General features: G+C 38.2%; 3 protein-coding genes across 9 annotated transcripts; 2 read left to right on the plus strand and 1 right to left on the minus strand.

The window, feature by feature from the left end:
* The first annotated feature begins 562 nt into the window (after positions 1 to 562).
* Positions 563 to 5052, plus strand: glrx2 (glutaredoxin 2). 6 transcript variants are annotated; one of them, XM_067596177.1, is made up of 4 exons: positions 563 to 645; positions 1859 to 1925; positions 2552 to 2728; positions 4008 to 5052. In XM_067596177.1, exons 1-4 carry the CDS (start codon positions 578 to 580, stop codon positions 4170 to 4172), a joined length of 477 nt encoding a protein of 158 aa, XP_067452278.1. In that variant the 5' UTR covers positions 563 to 577; the 3' UTR covers positions 4173 to 5052. The 6 variants fall into 6 exon arrangements, with proteins under 6 accessions (XP_067452278.1, XP_067452279.1, XP_067452276.1 ...); XM_067596178.1 differs by lacking the exon at positions 563 to 645 and adding an exon at positions 651 to 729; XM_067596175.1 differs by lacking the exon at positions 563 to 645 and adding an exon at positions 655 to 856.
* Positions 5053 to 5336: 284 nt separating this feature from the next.
* On the plus strand, positions 5337 to 14125 carry uchl5 (ubiquitin carboxyl-terminal hydrolase L5). Of its 2 annotated transcripts, none has more exons than XM_067596171.1 (11): positions 5337 to 5540; positions 6449 to 6512; positions 6592 to 6697; positions 9033 to 9158; positions 10140 to 10201; positions 10656 to 10786; positions 11060 to 11123; positions 11480 to 11582; positions 12753 to 12866; positions 13096 to 13194; positions 13681 to 14125. In XM_067596171.1, exons 1-11 carry the CDS (start codon positions 5465 to 5467, stop codon positions 13723 to 13725), a joined length of 990 nt encoding a protein of 329 aa, XP_067452272.1. In that variant the 5' UTR covers positions 5337 to 5464; the 3' UTR covers positions 13726 to 14125. The 2 variants fall into 2 exon arrangements, with proteins under 2 accessions (XP_067452272.1, XP_067452273.1); XM_067596172.1 differs by lacking the exon at positions 5337 to 5540 and adding an exon at positions 5608 to 5627.
* Positions 14126 to 18302: 4177 nt separating this feature from the next.
* On the minus strand, positions 18303 to 20672 carry rgs2 (regulator of G protein signaling 2). Its single transcript, XM_067596174.1, has 5 exons — positions 20521 to 20672; positions 20296 to 20385; positions 19774 to 19835; positions 19367 to 19533; positions 18303 to 19220 (listed from the first exon to the last, which is right to left on the minus strand). The coding sequence occupies exons 1-5, from the start codon at positions 20607 to 20609 to the stop codon at positions 19032 to 19034; spliced, it is 597 nt and encodes a 198-aa protein (XP_067452275.1). The 5' UTR covers positions 20610 to 20672; the 3' UTR covers positions 18303 to 19031.
* Positions 20673 to 21179: the final 507 nt, after the last annotated feature.

A 21179-nucleotide genomic window follows, 5' to 3' on the forward strand; every position in this document is an offset into this window, starting at 1 on the left:
ACTGTATGCCAGGAATGAGCGAGACATCGACTCACTGATCCACATCACCAGGATCTACAGCAACGACATTGGGATGTCATTCGGACTAGAAAAGTGTGGTCGGATGGTATCGAAGAGAGGGAAGATGATCAGAACCGAGGGGGTTGAACTGCCAGAAGGCAGCATTGCAGATGTTCAGGACAGCTACAAATACCTTGGGATCCCGCAGGCAAGTGGGAGCCATGAGGAGGCTTGAGGAAGACACACCACCACCACCCCCCATGGGAGGGGGGTGAGAATAGGGATATTTTATACACATTATACACATATAAATACGTGTGTGTGTGTGTGTGTGTGTGTGTGTGTGTGTGTGTGTGTGTGTGTGTGTGTGCATATATATATATATTATTTATTTTATTTTTATTTTTTTTTCTTGACCGGGAGCACAGTATATATATGCAGTAGATTATGCTTGTGAAATGATAATCACCGTTAAACATCTGATTGACCTTTAAATTTCTTAAGGCTGTGTGAATTGATTTTTGGCCACAATTTTTGGTCACTAACTTCTGAGGAAATCACACTCACACTTGTGTCAATGACGTTTTTGGGTGTTACGTTCAGCCGGCGACTTGCGTCAGAAACTACTTCCGGTGATCACGTAAGGTAGGCTTCAGTCATAAACAGTATACATAAGGGGTGAAAGTAGGCGGACAGTAACAGTCGGGGGTGGTGTGTAGCTGCAGAACTGTTCGTACACTAACCGCATGTTTTATCAAATCCAGTTAATTGATTATTTTTTGGTCGTATGCTCTTTTTTCTCGATGTTTGCTCGAGCGGGATGTCTTTCTAGAGTGGCATGGACCGGCTGCCGAAGGTCATTCCCGCTAGCTTGACTGAGTTACAATACCAGCTAGCTTAGTCTAACACATAAACTGACGCTACAGACCTTAATTTAAAGATTTTAGGCATGTGAAAACATAGACATTAAAAAAGAACTACACCGCTGGACGTCATTTGCAGTTCACAGAAGTGGAACAGGCTAGTCTAATCCTTGCTGCACGCTGAACATTAATGTTGCATAATAACTTCACACAGTCAAAGTTAAACCTATTCAAAAGTGTCCTGCTCATTGACAAACACACATGGCTTTTAAACTTCACGATTTAACAGGTTTTTCTGGCACATTCGGCATACATTTGATCCTTTAACTATGCATTTTGTGAAAAAAAAACCCTTTATCATTGCCATGCCTGCTATTGTCATTGTTAGATAACGTTTCTTCCCACCAAACGCTTTGCAGTGGCTGCTAGCAAAGCAATTAGAAACATTAAAGTTGAATTGAAACAGGTACTGGGAGGTGTATCATATGTATGCCGAATTTACAGTAAGGTGTTCACGTTTCCTTAAACATGCACAACCATGTTTTAAGAAGTATGTGTCGTTTTCACAGAGGCGTGCTACCATGAGATTGACAGATTTTCATTGGTGTTTGGCATGTCACCTATCCACATAAAATCTGAGCTAATGAACTTACCAGTGCCAGTGAGGAGCATTTCAACAGTAATCCTGGATTACCAAGCACCTAAACCTTACAGCATTTGTAGACTGCGTGGCAAGAAGTAAAACGTGGGGAAATCAATAGCAAGGGCTCTTAACAATGGACATTTATATTTTCAGACCAGCAGTTATCCTCCAGTTAGATATTCTCTTGACGCAAATTATCAGCCTTAATTTCGTCTCTTCCTTTGGTATCTTCACGTTTTTAAGGTTATTGCATAGACCTGGGCGTACTCTTGTGTTAATCCTTGTTGTGTGTGTTAGTTACTTCAGTAGATAGCCTTAAGTATGCTCTAATAATGTAATTTGTCTTTTTCAGAATGGGGAATTTTACATCCTCTACTACTGGGGGTCTGACCAGCACGTCCTGCGCACAGTATGTTCACGTAAGTAGATGCTCAGAGATCTGTTACTTCCAATCAACATGTTAAACCTTTTAGCATAGTAGCAAACTGTGTTTCTTTGTACAACCCAGTCTAAAAGCACATCTTTTATTTATAATTTCCTGCTATGTCTGACCGTCCACGGCAATTCCTTGATTTCCTTCTCCGGTCTGTTCCTCGACATGCTCTGTCAGTTTGTCCCAGTGTGTTACTTCCTATTTTGACAAGTGTAGCCTAAATTTTTCAGTACTTTCATCTGCTCCGTATGTTGTGCAGTGTCCTACAGCTATGACAAACCCTGAATGCATCGTGACATGCTGTTAATTCCCAGATCTTATTGGTGGTTGTTTTTATGTAGATTTCCTGTGTGGAATATGTAAGTCAGTCGTAATTATTTACACATTTCTTTGATTCTATGGTAAGAATATAGGCACAGTTGTACTTATTTTAAACTTCCACTGCCACTGGTTACTCACAGTGACTTAAAACTGACCCAGGCAGTGTGCAATAAAAATACAGAGTAAAAGTTCTTTCTGCTTTTGCCCAACTCACTTGAAGCCTGGTGTGTGGAATCTATTGCTGTGTTTTACTGATATTTAATTAAATCTTATTTCTGTCTGACCTTTCAGGAGATGGTGTCACAAAACTGCGTCGTGATATTTTCCAAGACCACCTGTCCTTATTGCAAAATGGCTAAAAACGTGTTCAACGAAATCGGCGCGACCTACAAAGTGATTGAACTGGACGAGCACAATGACGGGAGGAGACTGCAAGAGGCCTTAGCTCAGATGACCGGTGCCAGAACGGTAAGAGCCTTGGGTTGTATTTTTGGGATTGGAATTTTAAGCAACTTCAAAGCTTGCTATTTCAGCATCTATCAAAAAAAGAATAAAAACATGCATATTTGACAGCTTGTTTGTTCTGGCAGCCCCTGCGTTTAAGTTTAATTAAGGTTGACTTGACTTGTGCTTTTGTTAGGGCTGCAGCCCAGAATTACGTCTTCAACTTGGCTTGAAATAGTTGAATCTGAGTCGAGATGAAGACCAGAGCTATACACTGGTCCACTATAGTCTTTAATGAGAGCAATTATATAAGAATTTTAATGGAAATAGCACATTGAGAAGAATGATAATTTAGCAACAACACTCATTTTTCAGTTTGAAAATATAGGAATACTTTTACATGTTATGATAAAAGTCACCTGTACGTTCAACAAGGTTTTAAAGCTATAATATGAGATTAGTTGAGTTGATTTTATATGATTAATATGTATCCGCATATGCAAAAGTCAGGATTACCAAAGTGTGTTGAATGTATCCTGTCATATCTGTTTTAAATTTCACAGCAATCCATCTGATAGTTGTTGAGATATTTCACTCTGAACCTCAGATGTCAACCTCGTGGTGGCACTAGAAGAAAAATCAGGGGTTCACTATTGAAGTAGAATTCATCCTCTGGGGACCATGAATGTCAGTATAAAATATTAATAGCAATCTGATAGTTGTTGAGATGTTTTAGCCTGGACCAAACATTGTGAACCTTAGTGTCATACTGCCAGAATGGCTAAAAATAATAATAATAGCTCTATGGTGAGATAGGTCAAATGATGAGGTAAGTAATAACTCTTTATCCTACGTTGCATTAAAAAAAAACAGACAAACATATTGATGTAAGTTAACAAGGCTCAAAACAATATGAGCAAGTATGGATAAAGGCAGGACCAAATCCTCAAATTATTAGTAGCAATTTCAAAAACACAACTGCTTAATAATACAGTAATGTTGAAAAACTACTGTTACGTGCCCTTGGTGGAATTAGGTGAAACAGAGACAGTAGCACAATAACCAAAAATCGAAAGAGTAGGAGTAGATGAACTTACAATTTAATTTCAGCTATTTAAAATAATTACAAATACACAGAAGGTTCTCAAGATTTGGGAGAGGATTTACTTGAAGCTGCAAGTGTGATATTTGAGGATTTTCAGGTTCCTCCTAGAGATTGAGCTGTTTAAGATATAACTTCACTTCATTGCACCTCTTTAAGAACTACTCGTATGACATTTTGTGACATGATTTGTGTGCTCAGGTGCCGAGAGTCTTCATTAACGGAAACTGCATCGGGGGCGGCTCTGACACCAAACAGCTCCATCAGCAGGGGAAGTTGGTGCCCCTGATCGAACAGTGCGCTCCCTGCTGCGCTTCCTCCGGCTCCGAAGGCTCGGGCAGCGGACAGTTTGAGTCGGCTAAATGACTAACCGTTCTCGTCGTTTTTTTCAATCCTGTGTTTGTTAAATGTTTGTTTGATCTTGTGCTACAAGTTGTACATTGCTTGAGCACGATTATGTCATTTATTTATCAAAGTGCATTGGATACTTGATGTTAGACTCCATACGTTTTCATCCAGGGATGTACAGTATTGTTATTAAAGCTGCCATCTTTTAAACAAAACTTGTGAATAGTGGAACTACTTTTCATACTTCTTTTCTGCCTGTTTGCTATATTGAACATTGTCAAAATCAAAAAAAAAAAGCATGATCACTCAAAGCATTGAGCATCATCAAACAGCGGACAGTCACTCCAGTCATCATTGTATCATCAAGTATTGCCATTTTTATTCTATACGTATCTTCTTTGCATGGAGTTTATTTGAGATAATTCGCCATATCTTGTAATAAGTGAAACCAGTACAGCGTTTTCTATGATTAGCATATTACATTGTGCTCAATATTTAAATATATTATTGAGGAATGTTATTAATTTGCATAGACTGTATGTGAAAATATAGCAATTTTGTATTTTTTTTACTTGCTTGTCTCAGCATTTTCTATTTCGATGTGTCAGATTTTAGCAGTAGCTGTGTTTGTCTCTGAATTGCTTTAATTTTCTTTATTAGGTAACTGGTTGGTTTACTAAACAAATAGCCTATATGAATATTTATTGATGATACTGATCAATGTTATGAATGAAAAAATAATATATATATATAGAGAGAGAGAGAGAGAGAGAGAGAGAGACAGGAGTCCAAAAGTCTGAGACCTCTTTTTATATTCTATAGGATATTTATATGTACCCATGATCTTAATGCTTGGAATGTAAATGTATGATTATTAATAAATATGAATGAACGTCTACTACTGGCCTTTCACGTCTTTGCGTCTCTACCGAAGAGTGCTTCATTTAGTTACCCCATTCCTCGTAGGAAGGCGGATACCAGTTGTTTATTAGAGAGCTATTTCCAAAACACTGCAAGATAAACATTTCTTTTTCATTTGACTATTTGAAAAGGTAGATTTATGTGTTTCTACAAAAATAATTTTGCCTCTACTGTTTGGAATTCAAATGTGGTCAAATTATCGTTGTCCTCCTGTGGTGTACACCGTGATTTAAAACGAACGCACCCAGATCGCCCACGTTGCACGGCATCACAGTGAGGTCACTCCGGTGCTTCAGTGAAATTAGCTTAACTAGCGGCTGTACTGCTAAGCTAGGAGGTTAGCATCTTGTACATGTGCACGATAGGTTGAATAAACAAAATTATCAAAAATGTCTGGAAGCGCAGGAGAGTGGTGTCTGATGGAGAGTGACCCCGGGGTGTTCACAGAGTTGATAAAAGGGTTTGGTGAGTGACTCGTAGCCTCCCGTTAGCTGCTCATCCAATCAATGTAACGTGGCTCTCCGACAGCGCCAGCTAGCTCTCAAGCTAACGGTAACTTCTAACGTTAAATTAGCTGTTGCAAATTGCTTCGTGCATAAAGGAAAGCTGCTGCGAGGATGAAACAAACACGACCCAAAGTCAATGCAGTCGCAGCGGCTATCCACGAAATGTATATCGCTAAAGGTTGTGAGCAGTTATTGTGTAGTTCTGGCTAATATAAACAGCGAAGCTAACTGGCTAGCATTACTCAGCGTTCAAAACAACGGCGGGTGAAAACAAGCTGTCGCTCATCAGTGATGGCATTTGCTGTCAAACCGCTACAAAGGGATGCTTCTCGCTTAAAGGATAGGTTCACAATTTGTCAGATGTGTCAACTCAGGTGTCCACATGAACACTAAAAGGTTTTTTTTTTGCTAGAATAATTCCTCCTGTTCATCCAGGCTATTAAAAAATCCCATTCAAGTGAGCCACAGTGTGTCCACACAGTCATTTTGTGCAAAAATGTATCTAAAAGTTTATCTGACGTTTATATGAGGCTTCAGCAGTCTGAGTTAGCCATATCAAAAAGTGGATAACTGCCACATTAAGTCTTGTTAAACTTTTAAATACATTTTCTGCACTGAAGGAGGCTTCTGGATTTTGGCCCCTATCACTTGCATTACAAGCGCATTATGAAGGGATCCTCTAACGGCCAGTATGAACAGGAGGAATAATTATGGTTGACTGTTGTTTTAAGACTCACTTTAAAAATTATGAGCCTGTCCTTTAACATTACTTAGCTTTCGATAACAGATTGGTAGACCATAAAAAGTCATAAACAGTTATTAAAGGTCTGAATGAATGTTCATGCTACTACTATTTGTCATTGTCAGGATGCAAAGGAGCCCAGGTTGAAGAGATATGGAGTATGGAGCCAGAGAACTTTGACAACTTGAAGTATGTTCATACATGCAGCCGCTTTATCTTGCATGCTCCCTCTAAAGACAGGTCTTCTAATTTATCTCTTCTGTTCCAGACCAGTTCACGGGTTGATTTTCCTGTTCAAGTGGCAGCCAGGTGAAGAGCCGGCAGGATCAATTGTCCAGGATTCAAGACTTGACCACATCTTCTTCGCAAAACAGGTACTTTTAACTTTGTCATTAAAAAAAAGTAAACATTAAGCATTTTAATAATAGCAAGACTTCATACTAATATTGTAGAAAGCGCCTCTCAATTTATCCAGGGAAATTAAATCTCTCCATTCTACATGTAAGCGACACTGTTGCTAGGCTGAACTGTAAACACAATTCAATAGAATCTAAACACTGTTCAGTCGACCTCCACGGCTTCTCGTCGATAATATCTCGTTAACGGACACAAACAGAGACCTAAGATCAGCATGCAGTCTTTTTTCAGTCCGTTCCTCTCGTAGATGCAATCTCTAAATCTGCCACAAGATAGCCAGAGTAAGCTAACCATCCTGAGACTGTAAATGATTGTAATTATTCACATCACGGTTTATGAGACTGTCGAGACATTCTCATCTGTAGTTCAGAGTTGTTCAGCTAAATTAGATAATGAATTGCTGTGCTTCTTAATTAATTAGGCCTAATAAACACACAGCCCATAACAAACTGCAAGGATGCATCTCTTCACTGTGATAGTATAAGAAGATCTTTCTCCATATGGACATAAGTATTAAAGGACGAGTTCTAAAACAACAGTCAGGTGCCCAAATGAGCATTGACACATGCAGACCTGCTAACCATTTTGCATAGCAGGTATGCACTTTGACATCAGAGTTTGCTGGTAAAATTTGTCGCTCTAAAATACGCAAAAAGCTGGTGACGTCTGTGAGTTCAATTGTGCACGTGTACTACTCAAGTCTAAGCAGGAGTCAGCAGCGTCTAACCTACCAAAAAGCAAAAGAAGAAGAGTTTGACCAATCATAGTGCCAGATTAATTCCCCCAAATATCAAGCAAGGATGATCGTGATTGACAAACGCATAATATCATTTCTGCAGACTGCAAATCGACAGCAACACGACATCGATTTTATCCCCCTCATTCCCCCTCCTCGCTCCAGCTGGCTGGTTCCTCTAGTGAGGACGGTTCTTTTAACTCCTTTTGCAAAGATAAACAGACTGCGGTGGATGAGGAAAGTTGAAATTGTGAATTAAGTTAAGCAGTCCTGCCAACCTTGGTAAAATATTTAACATTAATAACATCAGCCTAATGTTACGTAATTTGCAAGCTAGCTCTCTTGTTCAGTAGGCAAAGTAACGTTAAGCTATATTATCATTGTGTCACAGATTGTTAAACGTGACTTTTCATAGTACTATATTCATAATTATTATTGCAGCCAAACCGGCCTGAACTGTTGTATTAACCAGCTCTAAAATATTTATTTCATCAAAGCCACAAAATAGTCTGTCTAGGCTGGTTTGGGTTTCACAGCTACATTGTCATCATCTTTTCAAATTAGCTGAAAATTATATTTGCAAAAAATCAAATTGGCTTAAAGTTTGATTATTGTGAAGGTTTAAACAATAGAAACTATATATAAATGCAGCAGTAGTGGCAGATTAGCGTGTAGCCTCAGTGGAATTGTTTTCCTTGGTAAACAGCCAGGTGCAAGACAAATGGAAAAACAGGCGTCTGCAGGTATTTTGTAAACAATCTATTAATGGTGTCAAGAATTTTCATATCAGTGCACCCCTCACTTTTTTTTGTCTGTCTGACTGCTGCAATGTATGTAAATGATACACTGTTATGCATATGTATGCAAATTATGTACAGTAATTCATTGTGCAAACAGCAGTGATGTGCATCTGACACATCTGGGTCACCAAAGTGGTTCTCGTCGACTTTGTCCAGGGTTGGCAGGTCTGCACATGGTTTTCTTACTGTGATCATTCCTCCTGTTCATACTGAACATTAGAAGATCCCTTCATAATGCATTTTCAATGATGGGGGCCAAAATCTAAAGTCCTCCTTCTGTGCAAAATGTATTTAAAAGTTTATCTGAAATTACTACGAATGTGGCAGATATCCACTTGATATGACTAACTCTGACTGCTGAAGCCTTATATAAGCTTCAGATAAACTTTTAAATGGATCATTGAAAGCACACTTGAAGGGGATCTTCTAACAGCCAGTATGAACAGGAGGAATGATCACAGCGAGGATTTCAATATTCATCTGGCCCTTTGACTGTTGTTTTAAGACAGACTTGAAAAATTACCTATCCTTTAACATAGAATTACCAGATTTGATCTATGTGCCGTCACAAAGATTCACAGAAACTTTATGATTCATAAAATTGCTATCTAAGATCCGATCATTCACTTTTATGATGGATGTACCGTAACGCGCATGCTTTCACATTCATATCGTGCATCAGTAAGGGGATTCTTTTATCTGTCGATTTATTTTTTGTGTGTGTGTGTGTGTGTGTATTTTATCTGTGTGTTTCAGGTCATTAACAACGCTTGTGCCACCCAGGCGATAGTCAGCGTCCTGCTCAACTGCACCCACTCTGACATGTTGCTGGGAGACACGCTGACAGAGTTCAGAGAGTTTTCACAGAGTTTCGACGCCGCTGTGAGTCGATGGTATTTTTTTAATTGAATCCAAATAACTGTGGTTTCGGTTTGGTAATGTGTTTTTATCATTTGTGTTGTGTGTGTGGTGAATTCACTTAAGAATAAGTTCTGTTACTAATGATATTTTGTAAAATATATATTTCTGCTTTCCGCCTGCAAGCGGTGATTGAGTTCTCTTCTCACTAAGGCTGCAACTAACGATCATTTTCATTATTGACTAAACTGTTGGTTATTTTCTCAATTAATCAATTAGATGTTTGGTCCAGAAAATGTCAGAAAATGTCAGAAAATGTTGATCTGTTTCCCAAATGTCTTGATTTATCCACAACACTCCACAACCCAAAGAGATTCAGTTTACTGTCATAGAAGAAACCAGAAAATAATCACATTTGAGAAGCTGGAATCAGAGAATTTTGGCATTTCTTTTCTTTAAAAATGGCTCAAAACAATTAATCAATCATCAAATAACTGGCAGTTAATGTTTCACTATGGAAATGCCTCCCTATATCATAGTCACTGTGAGCTTTACCCTTTTAACTAAACTGATGATTTTGTTGTTCGTCCCACAAACGCTGAGAAGAATTGAACAGAACGTTATAATGTTAAACTCATCCTTTTGTTTCGGGAAAGTAGTGAGACTGTTTCCACACAGAGAAAGTTCATTTGTTCCATTTTTTAATGTATTTTTATTCATCTAAACTAGTTTAGAGAAACTAATTTTAAAGAATACGCAGGCTTTCAATTGTTACATAAAAGCGTTGTGTATATTTATAGGGATCATTCAGAAGCAACAAATGAGCCATTTATTTTAATTAGTAACCTTAATATTACTGGAATCCAAACACTAATTGGATGCACAGCTTGTTAGAAAAGGGAATGTGTAATTTGTTCCATACAGCCTTTCATAAACACCCCTGCATCTCTTAAGGAAAGGGTTCTACAGTCAGCATTATAATCCTGCATCTCACACTCTCCTCAGATGAAAGGTTTGGCTCTTAGCAACTCTGAAGTGATCCGACAAGTTCACAACAGCTTTGCCAGGTAAGCTCCCGCTCATATCGTTTTCTCTTTGATTGGCTTCGTGTTATTTTTAGCTCCTCCGTCCTAACGAGGTGAAAAATGATTGGCCCATTTGTTGCTAATGCACTAGTCTGCTTTTATGAAACAGGCGATGTGAGGCTGGTTCATGTCTTGGTCAGCCCGTACTGACATTAATTATTAAACGGCAATCAACATGGTTTCCTACCATTCGTCAGTGATGACTCTAATTCATTAACAGCTAATGAAACCTCAGTTTTTGTCATGTAAAACACTTGATTTGATTATAATTAGGGTTTGCTTTTATCATGCGTTTTGGAGCGGATGCCACAGGGAGCATCTTACTTCCCAACTTGTCAATCAACAAAACAATAGCATTTAGAATTGTTTGTGTGATGCATGATAATAATCTTTATTTTTGTTTTTCCTAAATGTGCGTTTTTTTTTATATCTGCAGACAGCAAATGTTTGAATTCGATGCAAAGTCGTCAGCAAAGGACGAGGACGCCTTTCACTTTGTGAGCTATGTTCCTGTAAACGGCAGACTATACGAGCTGGATGGACTTCGAGAGGGACCAATTGACTTGGGTAAGCAGAAAAATGTAATTTGTTATTTTTATTTTATTACTTTTAAAAGTTTCAGCACCACATTTGGCAGTTTAATGTTTAAAGTCTCCACGGTTCGAGACCTTGCTGTGCACAGCTGAATTTCGTCTCGTTGGCCATGGCCCCATTTTCCCCTAAAACTGTCTGTTTTTTGATGATGTACGGTGTGCCTTTGCTGTTAATTTATATATGGACACCTGCTGTTTTATTTATTCCTGTTTTTCTTTGTTGTTGTTGTTGTTGTTTTTTAACCAGGTGCATGCAACCAGGATGACTGGATCAGCGCAGTTCGCCCAGTGATTGAGAAAAGAATACAGAAGTGAATATCTGAGTGCACTAATTTTAGTTGAATTATACATGAACTAAGTGCTGTGTATCACAATTAATGTAGAATTTTAATTATGTAATTTAAGAGTTGCCATTTAAATCATTGACATGATAATATTCAGCTAAGTAGTGATCATTTTCTGCATGTACAGGCTGAACTTAAACACAAAGACAATTAATATAAAGCAGCGTTCAGTTAAAATAACTTTGCAGAGGAACTCGAAGCTTCAAAGACGATTCTCTCTCTGTATATACTGACTTGTTTTTGCGCCTGCTGAACACTATTTTGATTTTCTGATACAATGTCTTATTTTGTACTTACTGATATTGTATGGCTCCTCTCCTCAGGTACAGTGAAGGAGAGATCCGATTCAACCTAATGGCCATCGTGTCAGACAGAAAGATGATATACGAGAGAAAAATCGCAGAGCTGCAGATGCAGCTTACTGAGGTGAGTGGCAGCAAAAAAGCTAAAAGTGCAAACTTTTGTGCAGACTTTTGCTTTCTCCCCGTGAGGCTATATGTGAAGCGAAGTGCTTAACTTTTCACTTCTCAAGAGATCTCGACTATGAGGTCAACGTCAAAGGTGGCACTTTATTTTGTTTGGGTACTATCGGTTTGGCTTTGATGAAAGCTGGTGATATGATGCAATCGCTGCTAAGTTGCAACATTTTTTTTTTTTTAAATGACATTGATTGTCCCAACTTGGAGGAGTATGAGGTCACTCAGATACAGCCGTCCTATAAAACATCATGATCCGTTGAGAAAGGATGATGAAATTGGTGATGCATATTCAGGACAAGAAAAGTCATAGAATGAGGTTGCCAATAAAGAATGTGTTTTCAGCATCTTTTTAGAGCTGTAACTAACGATTATTATAAATTAACCATTAATCTACCAATTATTTTCTCAATTTATTGTCTATATAATGTGAGAAAATAGTGAAACAAATATGTTAAAGCTTCCTAAAGCCCCATGTTGTCAAATGTCTTTTGTCCAACTAACAGTCCAAAACCCAAAGATATTAAGTCTACCATCATGTACAACAAAAAAAAAACATTAAATCTTCACGTTTGAGAGGCAGAAACCAGCTTATTTTTGGCAGTTTTGCTTAAAAATTATTTATCGATTATCAAAATAGTTCAGTTAAGTGATTAACTGACTAATCATTGCAGCTCTATCAACTCTCTTTGTTGTCAATAAACAATTAGACTTCACCTCAAGCTAAAGATCATTGTTCCTCTTGACATTTTAATGATTTTAATCTGTTGTACACGACACCACACCCAGCATCACTTTTGGGTGTGCTCCAAAAAACGTGCTATGTCGCATTAGTAACCAACCACACCTAACCGTGATGTCATCGTCTACTGATTACAACCTGATAACATGTCTACACACCGGTGCTGTGAGGTGTGTCATTTTAAATATAAACTAGAATGAGTAACTGAATGAGGAAAGAAATTTAATAGTGTGAAATCACTTATGCACATATTGACTTTCTCCGTATCTACCCTTGATGCTGAGCAAACCTTGTATAGGTGTAAGAAATTGGAATTGTTTGAGTGGCTTGAATCACCCCTTGATACATAGAAATCAATTTTTTCTCTTCTGTTTTCAGGACGAACCAATGGACACAGATCAGAGCAGCACATTTCTTAGCTCCATTCAGTCAGAGATTGCCAAGTACCAACTCCTTATTGAAGAGGAAAATCAGAAACTTAAAAGATATAAGGTGGGTTGCTGATTCAAATTCAGGAAAATGGCCCATTCATCTACAGTACATATGTTTTCTCCTTCTGTGAAAATTACTTTTGAATGACCATAAGCACATGGCACTATACTTTGACGTGTTACTGTTATTATGAATCTGGTTGCCATAGCGGTTTGTACATTTCTTCAGTACAAACATCAATTTTTCCCTATTTTTCCTTCACTCAATGGATTCATGTGTATTATTACAGATTGAAAACATTCGACGAAAGCACAACTACCTTCCTTTCATCATGGAGCTACTGAAGACACTGGCAGAGTACCAGCAGTTAATACCTTTGGTGGAGAAGGTGATTTATTTTTATTTTTTTTCTGTGGCTCTCCAAAATACAATTTACTTTTCAGTGCTTCTGTGTCTGGGTTATTGGTCTTCACCAAACACTCCTCTCAATGAGGTACCCCTGTGTATTTTTTTAGGGATATTCAAGGACAAATACTGAAAGATGTAAGCAAATTAAATAACTAACATTTTTAAAATTCCAGAGCATTTCTTTAATGAAACACTAACACTGCAGTGATGTCTGGAAAAGCTTCAGTGTTAATTCTGTCCACTAGAGGGCAGGCTTAATGTATCAGAAGCATGTCATGCCTTGTTCATGAATGTGACTTGGAAAACTTTTTTTGATGTCTTACATGTGTTTTGATGAAGTAATTAAAATATCTGCAGAGAATGTTCCCAGATTTAGTAATCAGATTAATAGAAAAACTGTATTCTTTCCTGATTCCTTTGTTGAACGCAGTGCACTAATGGAAACACCTCTGGGTTTTCTCACCAGGCGAAAGAGAAACAGAGCGCCAAGAAAGCCCAGGAGGCCAAGTGAACAGCAAACACGCTCACTTCAGAGAGAAGCCTCTAATTACACACACACACACACACACACACACACACACACACACACACACACACACACACACACACATACACACACACACACAACCAGAAGCCTACAGTCACTCTTTTCATCAGTGAGCTTCACACAGATACTGTCATCTGTCATACTCATATTAATGACCACGGATGTTCTGCGGCACTTCCTCACTGTGGTACCTGTGAACCATCCAGACTTAAGAACTGCACTGCAGGTGTAGCAGAGACTGTCCAGCAAAAAAAAAAAATACTCTCCATGTGTGTCCATCAGCTCTAATGCATGATTGAAGGAAAGATGTGCTCAAATTATGTTATGTCTTATTTTCATAATAAAATGTCTAGATGTTTGTGAATCTGTGTTTCCATGAACACGTGCCCTAAACAAACAGTGATGTTTTTTTTCCCTGTTTAACCTGTTTTTCAACATATCAATCAATAGCATACTTCAATGATAAGAGTTTCCTTATAGTTATTTTAAAATGCCTTATCACTCTGATGGATTTGTTTAGTAGTCACGTGTAGTGGATCTTTGCTGACACCTGCTGGCGAAAGAGAGGAAGGACAAGAATTGTATTTGTAGAAAGTTACAAAAAAACAGATACTAAACTTTCTTCATCTCTAATAAATTATTGAAGCTACGTTTATCCATTTGGAAGATAATAATTCTCAAGAATCTAATATTAAGATCTATGTTTTATACCATTTGACCTGATGAGTGCACACAGACAAGCTGCCACGTCCTTATAAGTGCATCAGTGAGAATGGACTAGTACAAGTTTAGGGGGTTGTGTGTTTTTTGGAAAGCTTCCCGCAGCAGTGTGTTGTTGTTTTGGACATGGGAGTCTGTAATGGCCTCTGTGACTTGTCCTGTAAATCTTTTGCTTTGCACTACACAAAAAGGCCAAACTTAGCAGACTCACGAGTTGTGCGTAGGTCTGTGTAGTCTGACGTATCTGAAGTCAGCCGACCGAAGTAGAACGTGACCCTTTTCTATTTTTGGCTCCAGTGTTTACATACACACCTTAAGTACTCCTTGGATCTGATCCCACTAGTCTGTTGCCAAGATCCTTCATGGCAAGAAATGAAAACCTGCAGGTTTTACTACCAGCTCAGAGAGAGAACACTGTGTCTGTTGTATTATCCTGTCTGATGTCAGTCCATGTGGATGAGCAAACAAAATATTCACAGTGACAGTGTTCATAAATTACTTCACTGCCTCACTATACACATTTTGTCTTCAGACATAGTAATTATCACCTTGTCTCTGCAATCCCTGTTGCATCCTTTTTGTTTGGCTGAGGTCAAACAACATACCATACCTTATTCTATTCTAGGTAGATGCTACAGTGATAATTGTATGTTAAAAATAGCAAAATGCTTCCGCATATCAGAACATGTGCTACATAGGCCTACTCAGAAGGTCAAGCAAAGTTTATTTCTCAAAAGGCTTTAGAGGTCTGTAACAGTAACATTTCCAGACCCAGGCAAGAAAAAAGTCTTCAAAAAAACAAAAAAAACAAAAGTAGTATTGGGGCTGCAACTCATTTTGTGTTCATGGGTGACTGTTTTTCTGATTAATTTTTTAGTCTGTAAAAGGTCAGGAAAAAAGCGCAAAGTGATGTCTCATAGCTTGTTTTGTCTTACCAACAGTCCTAAACCCAAAGGTATTCAATTCTTACAATTATATAAAACAGAAAAGCTGCACAGTTGAGATGTTGGAGCCAGCCATTGTTTGACGTTTTCTTTCTCAATAAAGACAATTAATAGGTTTTTATAATTAACATTACACCTTGGGAGAGGCAATTCAAAGAGAAATCCCCCTCCTTTAACTGCCAGATGTGCCTTAGGTGGGAAAATTCACATAATTTAAAAGTGAAAACAGTTCATATGAAATCAGACCATAAGGAGTTTATAATCCAAACAAAACTAAAGCATCTACAGCCATACTAGCATGGATAACATATGAATGTCTGTACAGAATGTCATAACAATCCATCCAAAAGTATTTCAGTCTGGACCAAAGTGGTAGATCAACTGACCAAAGGACATTGGCAGCCATGCTGCCAGCATAAATAAAAATGGAAGAAACCTTGAGAAAACTCATTTTAAAGAGAAATCCATACTCCTCTGACTGCCAGATATGTAATAGGTGGGAAAAAAGACATTTACAGAAGAGACACTTGAACTCGAAGATTCATTAGAAAGATTAGATTACTAGAAAATATCCACTAAATGGATTTTATGCTAAGAATGTTATGTTAAACAGAACATTGTAAAAGTTATTAGAAACACATAATGGGGTTTATAATCAAGAAAATTATACAAAACACAAAGATACACAGAAAACTAACCTTTTGCTAACACAGCTACACACACATCCTCACTCTTTTTATTGTTCAGATCACAAATGTACTCCTCTACCCTTCCTGCCAGCAGAGCATACGGTTCTGTAGAGCTGCAGGTGTAAAGATGGTCTCATTACACCAGGACAGCAGGCCGAAAGGTCTGAAGAGAGAGCCGGAACTGTCAGCCTGTCAGGAGCAACATCCGGGCGTCTGGCCACTGTCAGCCTCTACAATGAGTTCACGGCTAGAAACAGCCTCTGTATCAGAGAGCAGACACACAGCAGGCGGAGGAGGACGCACCATGCTGACAGTCAAGGTGTTTTTTTTCTCCTTCTGCACTTACAACTTTAAACAAAGAGGCCGTTGTTACAGTGCGGGAACTCGGCTGCGATGATGATGAGGCCGCATCAGTTGCACACGGAGGAATGAAATGTTCCAAAAACGATGAGGAATGTTGTTTTTGTGCTGCAGCTGAACATCCAGTACATTGTCTCTGAAAGTATGTGTTGTGTGCATGTGTAGTGTACAGTATGTGGATATATTTTTGTTAAAATAAACACCCAAAGTGCATTGCATTTATATTGCCAGCCATTTCAAGTTTTGACATTGAAGAAAAATACATGTTATGAGTAGCAAAGTATTGCGTCACTCAGCTTTTTTCAGTAAATCAGATATTTTAGGACTGCTTGATGTTATCTTTAACAAGGAATTAAGCATGTTATGTTGTGTTTAAAGCTACTATAATCAATATTTCTATATTAACAAATGGATTAAATAACTACCTGTATGTGAAAGGGGATTGATAGTAGTGATGAACCCACAAAGGATTATCTTCCATCTCAGCTGTATGGAACATTTCAGCATCGCTTAGCTCATTGTTTTGGTTTTTCCGGCCAACATTTTACTGTATTGGTTCACTCTCAGCACATTCATCAGAATCGATTGTAGACCACAGCAGGAGGCTATTTTCTACAAAGAAGCTCTGAGCACTCACTGTATGTGTTAGCTGCAAACAGCAGACAAAGTTCGAAAATAGCGAGTCAACACAGTGTTGGATTTAGCAGCCAAAAGCAAAAATATATATATTGCTACGTATCTGGTGTAAATAAGCAACTGATTGGTAACATGTTTGCCATATCAACTTAAAAGGTGATAATATGTCAGTGTTGTGTTCACAGCTTTTTTCTGAGGACATATTTTAATGGGACATATTATGCTTTTTGTGATTTTGTCATTTATATAGCGCCAGATGTCTATCTTAAACACAGTCAAAGTTCAGAAACATGTGGTGAACGTATGTAAAAATGCCATCTTTAAGTCAAAAGCCAGGGCTTCAACCTGCTCTGTACACTTCGTTTGCAAGATTACCTCCACTCCCCCATCGAACCGACATCACATTGTTCGGGCATGCCCAAAAATGACCATCTGTTCTGTAGCCTTTGTTGCAAAGGTTGTTCCACCGGTTGTTCTTGTCCACTCTCATATTTCAGATCGGATTCAGGCCCGAACATGTACAGATGTGTTTGCAAAGTTTATATTTTTAGTAAAGAACAAGAACAAGAAGCAAAATCTGACTATTTTTGTTTGTTTATGTAGCCTCTAGAGCCGCTGGAGTGGCAGCCTCCAGCAGATAACTAATCAAAACAGAACAGGCTCATCAGGAGGGGGGTCTTAAAGAGACAGGAGCCAAAACGGCCTGTTTCAGACGTAGGCAGAACTGAAGGGCTGCATAAAGGGCCAGTATGAGCTAAATAAGGAGTTTTTTGAACTGTAAATCATGCAAAGATATCCCAGTAGAGCTCCAGAATATAAATATAGACCTGAAAATGTGCATGTTATGTTCTCTTTAAGTAAATGATCTGCTCAGTATTCACTTGAGCAGAAATTTTGATATGCGATCAGTGAATTAGGAGTAAACTAGTCATTGTTGCATTGACTAATTCAAGAAATCAATAGCTAAATGAAGACCATGAGGTGTGGGGGAAAATTTTGGAAGCTAGAAGTGGCCCTTTTGAGCTTAAAGGCAGAATTAGTAAGATTTGTCGGTTGCAGTTTGTAAACACAACATTCAACGTTGGCCCTAGGGGTTATTTTTGTTTGAGTCTATACATTGTTTTTTGGGGGTTTTTTTGTTTTGTTTTTTAGGAAAATCCTACTCATTCCACACACACATCAACAGAAACAATTCAGTATTGAAGAATAAATTTTATTTTTGGAGCAGCCCAGCTGCCCCTCAAACTTAAATTCACATTCAACACATCATGTAATCACAGTATTTACATCACATCATGTCGTCACAGTACAGTCTTCAGTGAAAGGTGTGAATATTATCATATTTATATATAACTTAAATTGCACTTTGTGTAAACTGTTGCAAATCCAGCAGAGCAACATGTCTTGTGTATGTGACAGCAGTACGAAGTCTTCAATATACATTCTAACAGCATTGTCGGTACAGTGTGAAGCAAGAGTTTAAGCATAAGGTATTTTGACAGACATCCACAGTCTTCTCTACTTTGAATGCAGGGGCATAACAACAGCATTTTCTTGAACTGCATCATTGCTCAAAATATAATCATCTCAGTAATGTGGTAAAGAAAGTGTAGGTAATGGCCCAGTGAAGAAAATGTAACTTTAATCCCATCTGGTAGAGATGCCCTTCGGACTGCCTGCAGCATCACATAGCATCCAGCCTAATCATCCCGACTTCATTTTTGAAAAGCGCTCAGCAGGACAGACTAAAAATGGCTTCAGTTTTGCATTTTCCACACTTGCTGTTAATGTTTATGCTCAGGATTTGCATTCGGGTCTATTATCTCGAAGCAGTGCCTGGAATGAACATCATCTGTGGTCTATTCGCACAGTCACAGCAGTAAACAAATGACTTCGGGAAGGTGTCTAGTTTGACTAGGACTTAATGTGCTTGCCCTCTCCCCCTGGCAGCTGTGCACAGTTCTTTGTAGAGGTCAGAGTTGATAAACCTGGGGTAGGAGTTGTTCTCCATCAGGCTGTAGACTTTCCTCTGAGCTGCTAGGAAACTGTTCACGCTGGGCTCGTTTAGGCTCTGGACGATAGCGTTTCTGGTGTGAAAATCCAGGTTGATCTGTGACCAAAGAGAAACATCCATTTTAATGAAGAACATCTTGTGTATTTATAAAACTTGTACATAAATTCTGATTAACATCAGCTAGAAGGAATCATTTACTTTGATTTATAGCTGATGTGTTTATGGCATCTGTTAGCTGTTACCTCTTGTGGAGCTTCACTTTTAATGAACTCCTCGTAAATGCTGTTGGCCTTGGACACCAGCTCTTTGTGCGATGTGAGTGTCCTGAAATCTTCACAGGCTGTCCAAAACTCAATGTTCTCTTCACAGAACTCAGACTTCAGGAAGATACAAAAGGCCGCTTTCCCATCTGTGGGTGGGTGAGGGAGAAAAGAAAAGTGTTAAAAGACAAGGCCAGCAACTTAAGCCAAGAGACACGTACATCCACTCACTGTTTGCCCATTAATGTTAGGTAAAGTAAGAGTGGAGCCATTACAGCCTTTGTTTTATTGAGGACAATAAATTGTCCTCATTCAGCACACAGTTACCATGTGACCTTTGAGACAGTTTTATGTAATCATGCACCAATAGTGCGGTGAATGATACTTACATTTATGGGTGAGTAGTTTGTCAAGTGACTGCGCCCATTGGTTCACGTCATCGGCAGTTGGCCTGAGGTCAGACAACACACATTGTTTAGGAGATAATAGAGACAAGTACTACTTCCAGTTTAAAGTAACACTATAAAAATCCTCAAAATGATGATTTTTTTTGTATTCCTAGAAAATAAAAATAATACCTAGAAAATGTCTAATAATACTAATAATAGCTTAATATTCCATTAAATTAATTGCCTAATTTATTAACACTATGATTTTCAGTTTTACTGTACTATATAGTATATCCATGCTGTCATAGCAGGGTGAGCATGTCATTTGGAATAAATTAAATCATTTGAGACATCTTAATGATTTGGTTTGACTTCATTCAATCATAAAATAATATATACATAACATGCTTGCAAGAATATACATTAAAAACTACATTTAATCCACTAGAGTGGATATGCAACAACAAAGAATATAGTAAAATAATTAAAATGACATTCAAGTTAAAAATGGTAGTGCCTTACCTGTAGGGTCTGTTTTTCATTAGATGTAATATTGATTGGGATGAGTTTATTTTCAAGAAGAAACCCATTCTGTTTCTCCAGTTTTTCCTTCTGTAAAATAAATAAATAAATAAATAAATAAAAGTTCACTCCTCAGGGCTTTATGACAATGTAATTCTGAGTAATATATTTCACAAGGTGATCATATAACCAAGTACATCCTCATTAAACAGCACATTAACTTACTTTATCCCCATTTTCTCTGCGGACAGGTCAGTGGGTTTCATACAGGCGGTGAACTCCATGCTTCGGGATGACACACTAACAAGGTTCATGGTTTAATCTTCTCTCCTTCTCCCTCTTGACTTGCCAGGCAACTTTATAGTTCCTCTCCTGCTATGGTCTGGATTGTGACAGGCAGGAGGCGGGCCTGGAATGACAGGTCTTTAATATGATTGGCTCTCATTGTGTAAACAGTGACTTGCCCTGGTATGACTCGAAGGGCCCGAGGCAATGATAGGCTGTCACTGCATAAACATTCCCTCCCTGAGTATTCTGTGGGCTTCCATTTTTAAGCGTAAGGTCAAAATGTGACGTACATGGCAGATTGAATGCCCTTCTTCCTAAAATAAAGCTCTGTTAGGGAGTAATGGAATTTTTCTCTCCTTTCTTGTGTGTTTTTCTTTCTTTCTTTTTTTCAATTCTGAGAGCATTTTGCAAAATTGCAGCTGCTCTGTGATTTGTATCCTTTTACTTATTATTTGAAAACTGTTTTCTGCTTCAACACAATTAAACACTAAAACATCCACCACCTATAGGATGTGAGGATATTTAGCCATAAAAAATGCCTTTTTCTATTGCAAGGAGCCATTGTACAGTTGCTTCATTGTGACTTTGCACTGGTC

This window comes from Thunnus thynnus, chromosome 8 (assembly GCF_963924715.1).
Source record: "Thunnus thynnus chromosome 8, fThuThy2.1, whole genome shotgun sequence".
NCBI lineage: Eukaryota > Metazoa > Chordata > Actinopteri > Scombriformes > Scombridae > Thunnus > Thunnus thynnus.

Coding starts and splice junctions, on each gene's coding strand:
- uchl5 (XM_067596171.1), top strand. CDS start 5,465: ATGTCTGGAAGCGCAGGAGAGTGGTGTCTGATGGAGAGTGACCCCGGG. Junction 6,698..9,032: donor ACATCTTCTTCGCAAAACAG/GTACTTTTAACT, acceptor TGTGTGTTTCAG/GTCATTAACAACGCTTGTGC. Junction 9,159..10,139: donor CACAGAGTTTCGACGCCGCT/GTGAGTCGATGG, acceptor CACTCTCCTCAG/ATGAAAGGTTTGGCTCTTAG.
- glrx2 (XM_067596175.1), top strand. CDS start 747: ATGTTTTATCAAATCCAGTTAATTGATTATTTTTTGGTCGTATGCTCT. Junction 857..1,858: donor GCATGGACCGGCTGCCGAAG/GTCATTCCCGCT, acceptor TGTCTTTTTCAG/AATGGGGAATTTTACATCCT. Junction 1,926..2,551: donor CCTGCGCACAGTATGTTCAC/GTAAGTAGATGC, acceptor CTGACCTTTCAG/GAGATGGTGTCACAAAACTG.
- rgs2 (XM_067596174.1), bottom strand. CDS start 20,609: ATGAACCTTGTTAGTGTGTCATCCCGAAGCATGGAGTTCACCGCCTGT. Junction 20,386..20,520: donor GCAGAGAAAATGGGGATAAA/GTAAGTTAATGT, acceptor TTTATTTTACAG/AAGGAAAAACTGGAGAAACA. Junction 19,836..20,295: donor ATGAAAAACAGACCCTACAG/GTAAGGCACTAC, acceptor GTCTGACCTCAG/GCCAACTGCCGATGACGTGA.